Source organism: Mobula birostris, chromosome 14 (assembly GCF_030028105.1).
Source record: "Mobula birostris isolate sMobBir1 chromosome 14, sMobBir1.hap1, whole genome shotgun sequence".
Taxonomy (NCBI): domain Eukaryota; kingdom Metazoa; phylum Chordata; class Chondrichthyes; order Myliobatiformes; family Myliobatidae; genus Mobula; species Mobula birostris.
The window spans coordinates 52,743,386-52,761,876 of NC_092383.1; the positions used below are offsets into that span (position 1 = coordinate 52,743,386).

General features: G+C 42.8%; 1 protein-coding gene across 12 annotated transcripts in view; it reads left to right on the forward strand.

Moving 5' to 3' along the window:
• LOC140209900 (ankyrin repeat and SAM domain-containing protein 1A-like) overlaps positions 1-18,491 on the forward strand; it is a 409,914-nt gene that overhangs the window by 186,769 nt on the left and 204,654 nt on the right. For all 12 annotated transcript variants that reach the window (XM_072278542.1, XM_072278543.1, XM_072278544.1 and 9 more), the window contains one exon: positions 18,413-18,486. In XM_072278542.1, coding sequence (XP_072134643.1) covers positions 18,413-18,486 — 74 coding nt within the window. The remainder of the gene's footprint in view (positions 1-18,412; positions 18,487-18,491) is intronic.

The window sequence follows — 18,491 nt, forward strand, 5'->3', positions numbered from 1 at the left end:
TGAAAGTGGAGAGGGTTCAAAAGAGGTTCATAAAAATGATTCCAGGGTTGAACGGCTTGTCATATCAAGAGCATTTGATAGCTCTGGGCCTGTATTCACTAGAATTCAGAAGAATGATGGGTGACCTAATTGAAACCCATTGAATGGTGAAAGGTCTCAAGAGAGTGGGTGTGGGGAAGATGTTTTCTGTGGTGGGAGAGTGTAAGACCAGAGGTCCACAGACACAGAATACAGAGGCATCCTTTTAGAATGGAGATGAGGAGGAATTTCTTTAGCCCGAGAGTGGTGAATCTGTGGAATTCTTTGCTAGAGGCAGCTTTGGAGGTTGTCTTTACTTGTATTCAAGGCAGAGATTGATAGATTCTTGGTTGGTCAGACCATGAAGGGATACAGGGAGAAGGCAGGAGATTATGACTGAGAGGAAGAATGGATCAGCCATGATGAAATAATGGAGCAGACTCGACTGGCCAAATGGCCTAATTCTGCTCCTATATCTTATGGTCTTATGGCCTTATAATTTTTTGTCGAAGTATTCTCTCCCCAGATATTAGATCTTTCTTGGAATATAGTTTATTGGCATTAACTCTCACTGGTACTAACGGTCATTATAAAAGATTCCTTCAGAGCACCAATTATTCATATGAGCTGTGTTAAAATCAGAGGACCGAACCAATGGGAAGAAAGCAGAGTTGACAATTCCAGGGGGTTATTTGCAATTTCATCTCATTGAACATTCAAAGTGCAGAATCTAACTGTCCAGATGATTTTCACATCTTTTAATCAGCATTAATGGTGGCCAAGTGGTTAAGGCGTTTGTCTAGTTACCTCAAGGTCACTAGTTAGAGCCTCAGCTGTGGCAGTGTCTTTGTGCCCTTGAGCAAAGCATTTAATCACACATTGCTGTAGTCTGTACGAGGAGTGGTGCCCCACACAGACTTCCAATCTGCGCCTCGTAAGGCATGAAATGCCTGACGCAGGCCTCTCATGGTCTAAGTCGATGTTCCCTCCCTATGGTGCCGGTGCTGCATAGAATCTAAATAGGGCAGACTTTATCAATTGTTACGTACCCCGTAACTGGGTTGCTAAACCAGCAGAAATGGACTACTAGTTGGAGTCTGGTTTAACAGAAACTAATAAAGTTTTATTAAAGAAATAAGTAACTCAGTACTCTAATCGTACAGATGTAAATGCAACAGGTTAGCAATGATAAAACACACATATACACAGAACTAGGGTAATAGGAATCAACCAAGCTCTAATGCAGTCTAGGGGTAAAATGATCAGTCTCAAGTGACGCAGAGTTCAGTTCAATTTAGTACAGTTTGCAGTAATCGCTGTTGTGCCGTTGGAGAGAGAGAATGCAAATTTTGATTCAAACAGACCTTTGATGTTCTTCACAGTTAGCTTTCGGGCGAACCCTTTTATGTCTTCTGTGGTCACCGACTGTGACTCCTCTGTTCCGGATACGACCGTTCTTCCGCGGTGAACTCGGTACCCGGGCAAGGGCAGACACACACACCAGGTTCCCGCTGATCGTCCCTTTTTACCCTGTCAGTCTATGGTTGGTTCCCTCGAACCAGACCTCCAACTCCCACCAACTTGTGGGGGCACACCGTTCTTCCAGGGTCTCGTTATCTCGTGATCGCGTGGTGTATCGTGCCTTAGTGAACCTGTTCTTTTTGTCCTTCTGCTGGGGTATCGTCTGTCCATCAAACTTCAAACAGTTCAGGTTCAAAGCAACCGGTCTGTCAATATTCTGAAATGTGTTTCTTTCCCGTTAATCTCTCTCTTCTCTCTCATTAGCATCAATCTTCTGATAACTTGGTTTTTCGTCACACAATGAACTGAAAATGAGTATCAATGAAACATTAGTCTGTTATAAACGGTGCCAGTGAACAACATGACCAACTGTGATGTCCTGCAGATAGTTCACAAAATTACTGCTTTTACTACTTTCAAATATGATTCTACTATTAAGATGCATGTAAATGGAAGCTGGGGTTTACACAATGATGGTGTCTTTTAGGGCTGATTGAATGATCTGGCGCTTTGCTGTCTTCGAGAGAGCTTGGTGAGGTTTGGAGCATTGTGTGCTACCAAGAAGCCTGGTGCAAGCTCATGATCGACTCTGTTGCTTCTCTCAAATTGAGGCAAGCAGATAGAAGTTGACAAGTATGAGAATGGAGGTCTGGCAGGTGTTTTGCACCATCTGCCTGAGTCTGATCAGTCTTTCTGTCTTTTTCAAGCTGCTGTCAGAGGAAAGCGCAGGAGTCTTGTGATCTATGTTCCAAGGATTAATTGGTGACGCTTTAGAGTCGTTTTGGGGCCTTTCGTGTTCATGTTGCATGTGTTTCTGGATTATGGTTACTCTTTCTTTGCTGTTTTTGAGTGGTTTGATCAGGGAGATTGATGTGGACTCGTGCGCTTCAGTGAAGAATGGCTCCTCAGTCTGCAGTCAGCTAGTGGTGCGGTACTGAACTGAACTGTAGGATGGCTTCTACAACAGGATAATGATCCTAAACACACCTCAAAATCCACAATGGACTACCTCAAGAGGCGCAAGCTGAAGGTTTTGCCATGGTCCTCACAGTCCCCTGACCTAAACATCATCGAGAATCTGTGGATAGACCTCAAAAGAGCAGTGCATGCAAGACAGCCCAAGAATCTCTCAGAACTAGAAGCCTTTTGCAAGGAAGAATGGGCGAAAATCCCCCAAACAAGACTTGAAAGACCCTTGGCTGGCTACAAAAAGCATTTACAAGCTGTGATACTTGCCGAAGAGGGTGTTACTAAGTACTGCCATGCAGGGTGCCCAAACTTGTGCTTCGGGCCCTTTTCCTTTTTTGTTATTTTGAAACTGTAAAAAATGGAAATAAAAAAGTAATCTTGCTTAAAATATTAAAGAAATGTGTCATCTTTAACTTTATGGCTTTTGGAAATTAGTTCATCTTTTACTCGCTTAGCTATTCACAGTAATAGAAATTTTGACCGGGGTGCCCAAACTTTTGCATGCCACTGTATATATAGAGATAGAGATATGGAGATATATATAGAGAGAAGAGACACTGATTAAAAAATGTACTCTGAATGTGCAGTTACTGTCATGGGCACATATTTCGATCAGGAAATGCAGGTGGGTATGCAAAAATAATTGATGTTTGCAGCTTGCCTGATGGATGAGAATTCTTTTGATTGCAGCAGCCTTAAAAATTCCTGTTTTCAGCTGGAATGAAACAAGATTTTAGAAAAATGTGCTACAAATTCCTCGAGATTATTCCCAGTCGTAACAAAATCTCCAAATTGCATATTAGCTCTTGAAAGTGTTCAATGAATTTTATGGTATTTCCATGCTGTGAATGCAGTGGAATTCCATAGTTCTTTGCTTGTGGTGCTCATCTGTCATTGCTAAAGATATAGCTTGGCACCACTTCTATAGAGCAATTAAGAATGGCAATTAATGCTGGCCTTGACACTGATGCAACATGGAAAATGAAGACATAAAAAAGGAAGATGTTGCTCTTTCTTGAGCTTGCAGAATCATAAATTCATGACTATTTATAGCAGCAACTATAAACCCAATCTGCACTAGAACTGCATGTACAAACAACAACAGAGCATAGAAATAAGCTATACGGTCTAACCGGTCATTTGGTATGATCTTCAGTGTCTGTCTTTATGATCCTCATGACTTTTTTTTTCTCAAGCCACCTTATTTCATGCTCTCCATGTATTCTTCCATTCTCTCTGTTACATATTTATTTAGCTTCCTGATCCCTGCTTCCTGTCCTTTTCTTCCTTGTGCTAAGATATAGAAATTGCCATTCAGTGTAAAATTCAGGTTAAGTATGGAAAAAGTCAGTACTTAGTATCATCACAAATCAGACACTCAAAACATTTGCTCAGGAAGGAAAAATGCATTTGTGAAGGATGGAAATTGTTCAAGTGTTTTTCATGTTTAAAAGGTACTTAGTGTCAAAATTGTCTTCAGACTATTATTGTAAATGTACTATATATTTATAATGTAATTTAAGCTCTATTCTCTTGCAATTTAGAGGAAACTGGTAATATAACCTGATACTTGGTTGACATTACATGATTGTGTGGGCTTGTTTCTCCTATAGTAGTTCATTATCATATAAATTGGCTCTGCAAGTTAGAGCATTCCTGAAATATTGAAGGTAAACTTGATTGCATTTTTGAATTTGCGTACATGTTTAAATGAGACATTTCCCTTGGAGATTTGTAGAATGAATGTTCTTAGGCTGGGTCTTGGGATCCAGTATGACTGACTTTTGCTCTGGTTTTGTGGGATCTGAAATGACTAATGGAGCCAGTTTGAAATTGCAACCTCCTCCACAAATGAGGCAGGTAATGGTTGCAAGAATGTTACGCACAGCATTTCTCTCATGAACCTGGATACAGGAAACATGTTTCAGAAATAATCCATGTCAGTTGCTTTGAAGATAATTTTTCTTGCTTTAATACTGTTCCAACTTAACCTGTTATTTCATTATTTGTTAATAAAAGACTGAGGCTTCCTCTTTTTCATGTTTTGTATATTTTACCTCTTCATTTTTTTACTCAGTTTCAAACTTTGAATTTGACATGGCAAAACCTTGCCTATTTAATTTCCTTGATTGTTCAAGGAACTTGAACCTTAAGTTCTTTCTCCTGAACTCTCAACAATTTCTCCTTCATTGCCTCCCACTTCCTTCAAACTCGAGAGGTAACCATGGGCACCTGCATGGACCCCAACTATGCCTGCCTTTTTCTTTGGCTACTTAGTACAGTTCTTGTTGCAAGACTTCCCTGGAAATGCTCCACAGCTCTTCCTCAGGTACATTGACGACTGCATTGCTACTGCTTCATGCACCGATGCTGAGTTAATCAATTTTATCAACTTTACCTTCACCTTTACCCTGCCCATAAATTAACTTGATCTATTTCTGACACCTCCCTCTCCATTCTTGATTTCTCGGTCTCGGTCTCAGTCTCCATCTCTGGAGACAAACTGTCAACCGTCATCTTTTATAAACTTACCTACTTAATGATGGCTTGTTGCAAAGTTTGCAGAAGATACAAAAATAGGTGAACGAGCAGGTAGTTTTGAAGAAATAGTGAGGCTGTTCCCAAGATGAGGTCTTTCCAGGACTTCAGAAGTGTCCTCATTCAAAGAACGAGGTTGCCCTTCTTCCACCATTGATACTACCCTGACTCGCCTCTTATCCATTTCCCGAACACCCAACATCTTCATGCTGTCTTAACAGTGGTAGAATTCCTCTTGTTCTTACCTACCACTGCATGAACCTCCACATCCAATGCATCATTCTCCGCAACTTCCGCCATCTCCAATGGGATCCTACAACTAAACACATTTTTACTTCCCCCACTCTCCACTTTCCACCAGGATTGCTCCCTCCATGATTATCCATTAATCTCCTGCCATTAATCTTCCTCCTGGCACTTATCCTTGCAAGCGGCCAAAGTGCTACATCTGCCCATTCACCCCACACCTCCGTTTAGGACTCCAGACAGTTCTTCTAGGTGAGGCAACAGTTCACCTGTGAATCTGCTGGGGTCATCCATTGTATCCAGTGCTCCTGCTGTGAATTAAGGGACCACTTCATTGAGCACCTCCACTCCATCCACCAAAAGCAGAATGTCCCAGTTCCCCAACATTTTATTTCAGATTTCCCTTCCTGTTCCGACATGTCGGTCCATGACCTTCTCTTCTGTCACGATGAGGCTGCCCTCAGGGTGGAAGAGCAAACCTTAAGTTTCGTCTGAGTGGTCTCTAACTTGATGGCATGAATATCGGTTTCTTCCTGTTTAAAAAGAAAAAAATCCTTCCCCCTCCCCTCTTGTTCTTTTCCCACTCTGGCCTTTTACCTTTTCTCACCTGCCTATCTCCTCCTCTTGGTGCCTCTTATCCTTGCCATTCTCCCGTGATCCCTTCGTCTCTAGCCCTTTGCCTTTCCCACACGGCTGGTTTCACCCATCACCTTCCAGCTATCCTCCTTCCCCTTCCCCCACCTTTTTGTTCTGGTGTCTTCCCCCTTCCTTCCCAGTGCTGAAAAGGTGTCTGGGCCCAAAACATCAACTGTTCATTTCTATGGATGTTGCTTGACCTGATTTCCTCTAGCATTTTGTGTTTGTTAGTTTGGGTGGTAAGTCTCTTTATGGGGAAACCTAACTCACTGGCTTGTTACTGGTGACCAGTCAGTAAGTAGCAATCCACCTGGGCCAGTTCAATTTTTACTAAAAATAATCCTTAGTTTTATTTAGATGCATTATTTGTTGTATTCTATAGCTATTTGAAATCTGATGCCTTTCTTCAAATTCTCAGTGGAAGATGCTGCATTTGCTTCCTCATTTGTATTTGTAATTTTAAGCTTGCATTACATAAGTGTTTTTGAGTACTGCAGCATGATAGGCCAAATGGCCTAGCTCTGCTTCTATATCTTACGGTCTTATGGTTATTGTGGTGGTAGTAATCTTGGTACTAGAATTGAGGTTGAATGGTCTTTGACAATAAAGGTCAGTGAAAAGCATGAACCCTCCATTTTCCCATTTGGTATTGGTTGGCTATCAACTCCATGGGATCTCTGGTGTTCAGTAACAAACCATAAACGATTCCAAATCCACTCTGCATGTCAATGACAGTGACATCTCCCTTCCAGGTAAGCTGAATGCCTTTAATACAGAATTCCAAAAGGTGCCAGTCAGTCCAAGTTGGCAGCAACATCTGAAGCTCCAACACTGGTGACCATGAGCACTGGTGTCTCCAGGGCTGTGTGCTCAGCCCGCTGCTGTTCATGCTGCTGATTCTCAACTGCACTGCCAGATTCAGCTCTAATTATATCATCAACTTCGCTGCTGATACCACAGTGGTTAGCTTCATCAACAACAGTAATGAACTGGGATCCAGAGAGGAGCTGGAGAGGGTTGTCAAACAGTGTGAGAATAACAACCTGAGTCTCAACATGGACAAGACAGAATCAGAATCAGGTTCAATACCATAGGCATATGTCATGAAATTTGTCAACTTAGTTTACAAACTAAGTAAATCAATTGCAGTAAATAAATAAATAAATAAGTGTGTGTGTGTGTGTGTGTGTATTATGTATGTGTAATAGTTAAATTAAAAATAATGCAAAAACAGAAATAATAAAAGTGAGGTAGTATTTATGGGTGGCATAGAAATGTACAGCACATTACAGGCCCTTTGACCCACAGTGCTATGCCTACGATGTAACCTACTCTAGAGACTACCTAGAATTACTCCACCACATAGCCCTCTATTTTTCTGAGCTCCATGTACCTATCTAAGAGTCTGTTAAAAGATGCTATTGTATCTGTCTCTACCACCCTCGCAGGCATTGCGTTCCATGCACCCACCACTCTGTGTGGAAAAACTTGCCTCTGACATCCCCCTTGTACCCACTTCCAAGCACCTTAAAACTATGTCCCCTCGTGTTAACCATTTCAGCCCTGGGAAAAAGCCTCTGACCATCCACACGATCAGTGCATCTCATCATTTTATACACCTCTATCAGTTCACATCTCATTCTCTGTCGCTCCAAGGAGAAAAGACCAAGTTCACTCAATCTTTTCCCATCAGGCATGCTGTCCAATCCAGGCAACATCCTTGTAAATCTCCTCTGCACTCTTTCAATGGGTTCAATGTCCATTTTTAAATATTATTTCTGTTTTGCACTATTTTTAATCTAACATTATATAGTAATTGATTTATTTGTTCTATATTTATCATGTGTTGTCTCATACTGCTGTTGCTGCTAAGTTAATAAATTTCATGACACATGCTGTTGATAATAAACCTGATTCTCATTTAGGAATTGTATGGCTGAGGGGACAAAGCTATTCCTAAATTGCTGAGTGTGTGCCTTTAGTCTTCTGTACCTCCTTCCCAATGGTAACAATCAGAAGTCCTGTGTGATGGGGGTCCTTAATGATGGATGACTCCTTTCTGAAGTACCACTCCTTGAAGATGTTTTGGATACTCCGGAGTCTAGAACCCAAGATAGAGCTGACTAATTTTACTGCTTTTTGTAGCTTCTTTCAATCCTGTGCTGTAGCCGCCCCCAAACCCCCATACCAGTCAGTGATGCAGCCTGTCAAAATGCTCTTCATGGTACTTCTGTAGAAGCTTTTGAGTGGCTAAGTTGACAAACCAGTTCTCTTCAAACTCCTAATGAAATATAGCCGCTGTATTGCCTTCTTTATAGCTGTATTGATATGTTGGGGCCAGATTAGATAGAAACATAGAAAACCTACAGCACAATACAGGTCCTTCGGCCCACAAAGCTGTGCCAAACATGTCCTTACCTGAGAAATTATTGTGAAGATGGAGGAGAAGATGGCGGCGTGACGGCAGCGCGCATGGCCACTTCGGTGGTGATGTCTGTTATCTGTCAAGTAGGGGATCGTGCACAATCCTGATTTGATGGAGACAGACGTGAGAGTGTGGAGGAACATCTGGAAAACTTCTGAAATGCCCGCTTTGCTGCTGCTGCTACTGTGTGGTAACTAGAATCTCCGGAGCAGAAGGCCCCGAAATCCTCAGCTTTGCGTGTTTCAGCGGCCGGGGCGAGGTCGAAGGTGCTCGGCGGAGGATTGCGTTGGGGAAGCTGGTTGGAAGCTCGAAGTTTTCGGATGGATGGACTTAGTGTCAGCTATGGTTGGCTGCTTCCAAGCATCGGCAAGTTGACGGTGCCTGGAGGTTTATGGCAGGGAATTTCTCCCTTTTGCCACTGCGATCGGGGACTCGGGAGTCAATCGACTTGGGGACTTTTGAGATCTTATTTACCGTGCCCATGGTTTGTTCTTCAACAAATTATGGTATTGCTTTGCACTGCTGTAACTATATGTTATAATTATGTGGTCTTGTCAGTGTTAGTCTTTGGTTTGTCCTGTTTTCTGTGATAATCACTCTGGAGAAACATTGTATCATTTCTTAACGCATGTATGCATTTCTAAATGACAATAAAAGAGGACTGAGTGTTCTCATAATCTAAATTACCTAGGGTTAACCGTAGTCCTCTATTTTTCTGAGCTCCATGTACCTGTCCAGGAGTCTCTTAAAAGACCCTATCGTATCCGCCTACAATCACCGTCGCTGGCAGCCCATTCCATGCACTCACCACTCTGTTTAAAAAAAACTTAGCGCTGACATCTCCTCTGGCACGAGAGGGCACAGTTTTATAAAGCACTGGTGAGGCCTCACTTGGAGTATTGTGAACAATTTTGGGCCGCTTATCTTAGAAAGGATGTGCTGAAAGTGGAGAGGGTTCAAAAGAGGTTCATAAAAATGATTCCAGGATTGAACTGCTTGTCATATGAAGAGCGCCTTAAAACTGTGTCCTCTTGTGCTTTCCATTTCAGCCCTGGGAAAAGCCTCTTACTATCCACACATCATCTTATACGCTTTTATCAGATCACCTCTCATCCTCCGTCGCTCCAAGGAAAAAAGGCCGAGTTCACTCAACCCATTCTCATAAGGCATGCTCCCCAATCCAGGCAACATCCTTGTAGATCTCCTCTGCCCCCTTCCTATGGTTTCCACGTCCTCCCTATAGTGAGGTGACCAGAACTGAGCATAGTACTCCAAGTGGGGCCTGACCAGGGTCCCATATAGCTGCAACATTACCTCTCGGCTCCTAAACTCAATCCCAAGGGTCTTACCATTAATACTATATTCTGCCATCATATTTGACCTACCAAAATGAACCTACTCACACTTATCTGGGTTGAACTCCATCTGCCATTTCTCAGCCCAGTTTTACATCCTATCCTGTAACCTCTGACAGCCCTCCACACTGTCCACAGCACCGCCAACCTTTGTGTCATCAGCAAATTTACTAACCCATCCCTCCACTTCTTTATCCAGGTCATTTATAAATATCACGAAGAGTAGGGGTTCCAGAGCAGGTCCCTGAGGCACACCACTGCTGACTAACCTCCTTGCAGAATATGACCTGTCTACAACCACTCTTTGCCTTCTGTGGGCAAGCCAGTTCTGGATCTACAAAGCAATGTCCCCTTGGGTCTCATGCCTCCTTACTTTCTCCATAAGCCTTGCATGGGGTACCTTGTCAAATGCCTTGCTGAAATCCATATACAAGATCAAGATCCTCAGAGATCTTGACATCCAGGAACTTACTCACTCTTTCCACTTCTGATCCCTTGGAGGATTGTTTCATGTTTCCTCATCCTACCCTTTCTGAAGTTTACAGTCAGCTCTTTGGCCTTGCATGGAGTTGCAAGACGGTTGCTGCAGTACCACTCAACTAGCTGGTAAAAGTAAAGTAAAGGCATCCGTTAGTCTTGCGAGACCATGGGTCTGTGCCTGGAAAGTCTTCACTCTCCAGGGCGCAGCCCTGGGCAAGGTTGTATGGAAGACCAGCAGTTGCCCATGCTGCAAGTCTCCCCTCTCCACGGCACCATGTTGTCCAAGGGAAGGGCATTAGGACCCATACAGCTTGGCACCAGTGTTGTCGCAGAGCAATGTGTGATTGAGTGCCTTGCTCAAGGACACAACGTTCCCTCAGCTGGGGCTCGAACTCACGACCTTCAGGTCGCTAGTCCAGTACTGTAACCACTTGGCCATGTGCCAACTAGCTGGTACAGTGCCAATAAAGAGTATTCCACCCCCCCACCCCCCCCGGAAGTTTTCATGTTTTATTGTTTTACAACATTGAATCACGGTGGATTTGATTTTGATGTTTTTGGCACTGCAACAGATAAGACCTCTTCATGTCCAAGTGAAAACAAATTTCTACAAATTGTTCTGAATTTATTACAATTTTTAAACAAAATAATTGATTGCATAATTACTCACCTCCAAGTCAGTATTTAGTAGATGCACCTTGTCAGTAATTTCAGCCTTGAGTCTGTGTGGATAGGTCTCCATCACCTTTGTACATCTGGACACTGCAATTTCTTTCCATTCTTTACAAAACTGCTGAAGCTCTGTCAGATTGCGTAGGGATTGTGAGGGAACAACCCTTTTGAAGTCCAGCCACAAATTGTCAATTAGATTGAGGTCTGGACTCTGACTTGGCCACTCCAGGACATTTGTTGTTTTTAAGCCATTCTTCTGTAGATTTGGCTTTACGCTTGGCAACATTGTCTTGCTGGAAAACAAATCTTCTCCCAAGTTGCAGTTCTCTTGCAGACTGCATCAGGTTTTCTCCAGGATTTCCCTGTATTTTGCTGCATTTATTTTACCCTCTGCTTTCATAAGCCTTCCAGGGCCTGCTGCTGTGAAGCATCCCCACAGCTTGATGCAGCCTCACCATGCTTCACGGTAGAGATGGTGTGTTTTTGATGGCGTTTAGCCTGATGACCAAAAAGTTCAATTTTGGTTTCATCAAACCATAGAACCTTCCTCCAGCTGACTTCAGACTCTCCCATACGCCTTCTGGCAAACTCTAGCCGTGACTTCATGTGAGTTTTTTCTCTTTGCCGCTCTCCCATAAAGCTGCGACTGGTGAAGCACCTGGGCAGCAGTTGTTTTATGTGCAGTCTCTCCCATCTCAGCCACTGAAGCTTGTAACTCCTCCAGAGTTGTCATCGGTCTCTTGGTGGCCTTCCTCACTAGTCCCCTTCTTGCATGGTCATGCAGTTTTTAAGGATGGCCTGCTCTAGGCAGATTTACAGCTGTGCCATATTCTTTACATTTCCTGATTGACTTAACTGTACTCCAAGGGATATTCCTTGGATATTCCTGAAATCTGGAGGAAAACACACAGAGGATGCAGAAGGGGATCACAAAGTCGAGGAAAGAGGACCAGGTTGAGACAACAGAGACTTATGGACAAGAGGAGTTCGGTGGGTAATACAGTTCTGGCTGACCGGAAGTGCACTGAGAACGGTAAGCGTAAAGGAGTTGGGTGCTTACTGATCTGGTTAACAACAGATGGTGCAATCCGGGGCATATTATGATCGTGTTTGCAGACTGGATATTGAACTTTTTACTGTTGGACTTCGGCCATATTCCACTGTGATACAACACTTGGCGGCACGGGAGGTCATTCCTGCCTGTGGCCATCGAACATGCAGCACCTCCCGTGGAGGGTCAGACACCCTGAGCCAATAGACTGGTCCTGGACTTATTTTCCATCTGGCATAGTTTGCATTTTGTTGTTTGATTGTTGGGGTTTTTTGTATTGCTATATTTACGCTCTATTCTTGGTTGGTGCGGCTGTAACGAAACCAAATTTCCCTTGGGATTAATAAAGTATATATATCTATCTATCTATCTATCTATCAATCTATTCAGTGACTTGGAAATTTTCTTGTATCTGTCTCCTGACGTGCTTTTCAATAACCTTTTTGTGGAGTTGCTTAGAGTGTGCTTTTGTCTTCATGGTGAGTTTTTTGCCAGGATACTGACTCACCAGCAGTTGGACCTTCCAGATACAGGTGTATTTTTACTGCAATCAGTTGATGATTTAGTATGTCATATTATAGGGGATGAATTCTTATGCAATCAATCATTTTGTGTTATATATTTGTAATTAATTTGGATCACATTGTGGAGATCTATTTTCACTTTGGCATAAAACAGTCTTTTTCTGTTGACCAGTGTCCAAAAAAAGCCAAATTAAGTTGACTGTGATTCAATGTTGAAAAACAGTAAAATCTGAAAACTTCCAAGGGGGTGAATACCTTTTATAGGCATTGTATATCTTGCCTCTGTACACCCTCTAATCTACATGAGATTCTGCCAACAATGGTTGTATCATCAGCAAATTTATAGCCAGTCAGTTATGGGTATAGAGAGAGTAGAGCAGTGGGCTAAGCACACATCCCTGATGTGTGTCATTGTTGATCATCAGTGATGTGGAGATATTAATACCAATCTGCACAGATTGTGGTCATCTGGAGACCTCAAAGGACCAGGAGGTAATGTGAACTTTGGGAAGGCACAGGTCAACCACTCTCAATTGCATACAGTGAGAGTGAAGAGCACAAAGTTCCTTGGTGTGCACATAATGGATGATCTAACCTGAAGCCACAATACCATTTCACTTGTCAGGAAGGCACTGCAGTGTCTGCGCGTTGAGGAGATTGAGGTGTGCAAGGCTCCCTACCGCCCTTCAAGCAACTTTCTACAGGAGCACCATTGAGAGTGTCCTGTCAAGCTGCAACATTGTGTGGTACAGAAGCTGCTTGGTATCAGACCACAAGACCCTACAGGGGATAGTAAAAACCAGGGAGAGGATTGCCAGGGCCTCCTTCTCCCCCCCCCCCCCCCCCATATTTGTGACATGTGCATTGCAGACAAAGGGCCCGAAGCATTGTTGGATATACCTACCATCGATCCCACAATATCTTTGATCCACTGCCACCAGGAAGGATGTACAGAAGCATCAGGACTAGGATTGCCTCAGTTTTTTCCCTCAGGCAGTTAGACTAACGAATACTGTACCATTACCAAGGTTTTGTTACAAGAACAGCAAACTGTTTTCTGTTTACCAGTGCATTGCACTCCATGCATTTGAATTATATTTTGTTAACTTATTTATGGTAATATTTTGATTTGTGTGCTGTGTGTGGTATATTTTGTGGGTGCACCATGTTCCAGAGAAATGTTATTTCATTTGGTTGTAGATATGAGCAGTCAGATGACAGTCACAAATTGAGCAGCCATTCACGATAAACAATTCTTACAATAGCATGCTAGGAAGTAAAAATGGCAAATTTTAACATCCAGAGCAGGGGTTCCCAACCTGGGGTCCACAGACCCTTTGCTTCATGGTATCAGCCCATGGCACAAAAAAGATTGGGAACCTTTTCCATAACACGTAACCAAGGTTGAGACCAACAAAGGTTAGAGATCTTAATGTTCTTAAAAATAATGAAGAAATATAATCAGCTTAAAATCCATGGCAATTTGAGTAATTTGTGTGATGGAATTGCAGTCCATGAAAAAATTGGTTTTTTGATGCTTAGCAGATTGTTAGTTTACAATTAAAAACATCTCCTGAAGCAAAATATATTTTGAGTAATTGATAGTGAGAATAGTGAACGAATGCCACAAGTTCTCATCACATTTGGAAAGATTGTGCTGGTGAAGACAAAAGGCCACGGGGAACAGGGAGTCATTGATGGCAAGTTTCGTATTTTCAGCATGTTACTGAACATGCATACTTCTGAGAAATTGTCTGTTTCACTCTGCAATGATATTGGACACTTGGCATTTTCATGACCATCATAACCATAAAATTAAGGCCATCTTGTCAGGGAATCTTAAGGGTTTGCTATGTTTAAATTTGATGGATGGAAGACATCATTCTTGAGGCAGGTTTTCTGGAACTGTTGGGAGTGATTTAAACCAATATGGCAGGAAGGTGGGAAACAGTGTGATAGAGCTGAGAAAGTCAGCAGATTAACAAGTAGATATGGATGTAACATGAATGTAAGGAAGGACGAGCCAATATTTGGGTACAAATGCAGATAGAGCAAAGAGTTAAATTGTACCACAGAGGCAAAATTCAAAAGGGTGAAGAATGCAGGACTGAAGGTGCTGTGTTTAAATGGCATTCATGTAGCATACGGAATATGGTGGATGAACTCGTGCAGTTGGGATTTGTTGGTATGACTTCGGCTGGTCGTGGCTGAAAGAAGGCCGTAGTTGGGAGCTTAGCATCAAAGGATATACTTTGTATCAAAAGGACAGGCAGGAAGGCATAGGCAGTGGTGTGGCTCTGTTGGTAAGAGATGGAATTACTTCTTTAGAAAGGGGTGACATAGAGTCAGAGAATGTTGAACCTTTGAGGGGGGGGAGTTAAGAAACTGCAAGGGTGAAAAAACCATTATGGGAATCCTATCGGCCTCCAAATAGTGGCCAAGGTGTAGGGTTGAGATTGGAAAGGGACCTAGAAGAGGCATGTAATAAGGGTAATGACACAATTGTAATGGGGGACCAATATGCAAGGGGATTAGGAAAATCAGGTTAGTGTTGGATCACGAGAGAGGAAATTTGTTAAATGCCAAAGAGATTACTTCTTAGAGCAGCTTGTGCTTGAGCCTACCTGGGGGAAAGGCTACTTTGGATTGGGTGTTGGGTAATAATCTGGAATTGACTTTATTATTGCATCCTTCATATACATGAAGAGTAAAAATCTTTATGCTACATCTTTGTATCTTTGTCTAAATGTGCAATGTGTAATTTATAGTAATTTATAATAGTATGTACAACAGGATAGTCAATATAACATAGAAATACAGTTGTGTCAGCATAAGTTGAGCAGTCTTGTGGCCTGGTGGAAGAAGCTGTCCCAGAACCTGTTGGTCCTGGCTTTTATGTTGCCGCACCATTTCCCAGATGGTAGCAGCTGGAATAGTTTGTGGTTGGTGTGACTCAGTTCTCCAATAATCCTTCGGGCCCTTTTAATACACATCTTTGTAAATATCCTCAATAGTGGGAAGTTCACATCTACAGATGTGCTGGGCTATCCACTTCACTCTCTGCAGAGTCCTGTGATTTGAGGGAAGTACAGTTCCCATACCAGGCAGTAATGCAGCCAGTCAGGAAGCTCTCAGTTGTGTCCCTGTAGAAAGTTCTTAGGATTTGGGGGCCCACACCAAACTACTTCTACCATCTGAGGTGAAAGAGGCATTGTTGTGTGTTTTTCACCACAGAGTCAATATGTACAGATCACGTGAGATCTTTGGTGATGTTTATGCCGAGGAACTTAAAGCTGTTCATCTTCTCAATCCCAGAACCATGGATGTCAATAGCAACTAGCCTGTCTCCATTCCTCCTGTAGTCCACAACCGGATCTTATTAGAGAGCTTAATATAAAGAACGCTTAGGCGACAGCGATCATAATATGTTTGAATTTATACTGCAATTTGAGAGGGAGAAGCGTAAGTCACTGTCGCCCAATCAGTATCATATTGGAATAAAGGAAATTACAGAGGCATGAGAGCGGAGCTTCCCCAGGTGGATTGGAGGAGGATACTGGTAGGGATGAAGGCAGAGCAGCGATGGCTGAAGTTTCTGGGAATAGTTCACAGGGTGCAGGATAGATATGTCCCACAGAAGAAGTTGTTCGCAAATGGCAGGGGTAGGCAACCGTGGCTGACAAGGGAAGTTAAGAACTGCATAAAAGCCAAGGAAAAGACATATAAGGTAGCAAAAGTGAGTTGAGTGATTGGGCAGCTTTTAAAATCTACCAAAAGGCATGAGGGAAAAGATGCAATATGAGGGCAAACTAGCCAGTAATATAAAGCAGGATACCAAAATTTTTTTCAGTTATAATATAAAGAGTAAAAGGGAGGTGAGAGTTGATAATGGACCACTGGAAAATGATGCTGTTGAGGTAGTAATGGGGGACAAAGAAATGGCAGATGAATCGCTTGCATGACATTCTGAAGTGAGAGGATGATCAGCCAGATGTCGTGGTGCACATCGGTACCAATGACATAGCAAGGAAGAGTGAGGAGGTCCTGGAGAGTGAGTATAGAGAGCTTGGTAGGAAGTTGAAAAGCAGGACCTCGAAGGTGGTAATCTCAGGATTGTTACCTGTGCCACGTGCCAGTGAGGATAAGAATAGGATGCTCTGGAGGATGAACAAGTGGCTGAGGAACTGGAGTAGGGGGCAGGGTTTCAGATTTCAGGATCATTGGGACCTCTTCTGGGGCAGGTGGGACCAATATCTTTTCAGAGAGGTTTGTTAGTACTATTGGGTAGGCTTTAAACTAGATTTGCATGGGGATGGGAACCAGAGTGCCAGAGCTGACAGTGGGACTGGGGTGAAAATAAATGATGTTAAAAGTTTAAGCAAAGCTGCAAAGAGAAAGGTTGTGAGTGGTGGTAAAAATCTTCTGAGATGTATATATTTCAATGCTAGGAGTATTGTGGGGAAGGCAGACAAGTTGAGGGTGTCGATTGACACGTGGAATTACGACGTTATAGCAATTAGTGAAACTTGGCTACAGGAGGGGCAGGACTGGCAGCTTAATATTCCAGATGTTTCAGATGTGATAGAGGCAGAGGAATGAAAGGTGGGGGGTAGCATTGCTTGTCAGGGAAAATGTTACAGCAGTGCTCAGGCAGGACAGGTTAGAGGGCTTGTCCACTGAGTCCTTATGCAAAGGTATGGCCACATTAGTGGGACTGTATTACAGACCACCCAATAGTCAACGAGACTTGGAAGAGCAAATCTGCAGAGAGATAGCAGGCACTGCAGGTATTAATGTTAAGACTCTTGGCAGTGTGGAGGATCAGAGATCTTGGTGTCTGTGTCCATAGGACACTCAAAGCTGCTTCGCAGGTTGATAGCCTTGTTTAGAAAGCGTATGGTATGTTGGCATTCATCCCGTAGGATTGCGTTCAAGAGCCATGAGGTAATGTTACAGCTAAATAAGACCTTTGTTAGACCCCAGTTGGTGTACTATGTTCAGTTCTGGTCACTTCACTACAGGAAGGATGCGGATACTATAGAGAGAGTGCAGAGGAGATTTACAAGGATGCTGCCTGGATTGGAGAGCATGCCTTAGGAGAATAGGTTGAGTGAACTTTGCCTTTTTTCCTTAGAGTGATGGAGGATGAGAGGTGACCTGATAGAGGTGTATAAGATGATGAGAGACATTGATTGTATGGATAACCAGAGGCTTTTTCCCAGACCTGAAATGGTTAACACGAGGGGGCATATTTTTAAGTTGCTTGGAAGTAGGTACAGAGGGGATGTCAGAGCTAAGTTTTTCACACAGACAGTAGTCGGTGCATGGAATGCATTGCCAGCGACGATGGTGGAGGCCGACATAATAGGGTCTTTTAAGAGACTCTTAGGTACATGAAGCTTAGAAAAATAGAGGGCTATGCAGTAGGGTAATTCTAGGCAGTTTCTAGAGCAAGTTACCTGGTCAGCACAACGTTGTGGACCAAAGGGCCTGTATATGTGCTGCAGATTTGTACGTTATATGTTTTAAGGTGGATGAGTCACCTGGACCAGATGGACTACATCTCCGAGTCCTAAGAGAGGTTGCTGAAGAGATAGCGGATGTATTGGTCATGATCTTTCATGAATCACTTGATCCTGACATGGTTTCAGAGGACTGGAAAATTGCAAATGTCACTCCACTCTTTAATAAGGGAAAAGAAAGGAAATTATAGGGCAGTCAGCCTAACCTTGGTGGTTGGGAAAGTGTTGGAGTCTATTATTAAGGTTGAGGTTTCCAGGTATTTGAAGACTCATGATAAAATAAATCAAAGTCAGCATGGTTTATAAAACTTCATGAAACTATTGACTGGTTGGAGATGCAGCACTGTAAATAATGCTTAAAACAATGAAGAAAGAACAAAACATTTGCACGGTGTGCTGTGGTATTCTACAAAAGTGAAAAGGGGGAAAAAAAACTGTATCTTTGGTTCTTCCAGATGTGACAGCTGGCTCTGCTTCTGTATCCTCTGATGTGACAACAAAGCCTGGTCGAACCTTCACCTCTTCTCAGGTCAG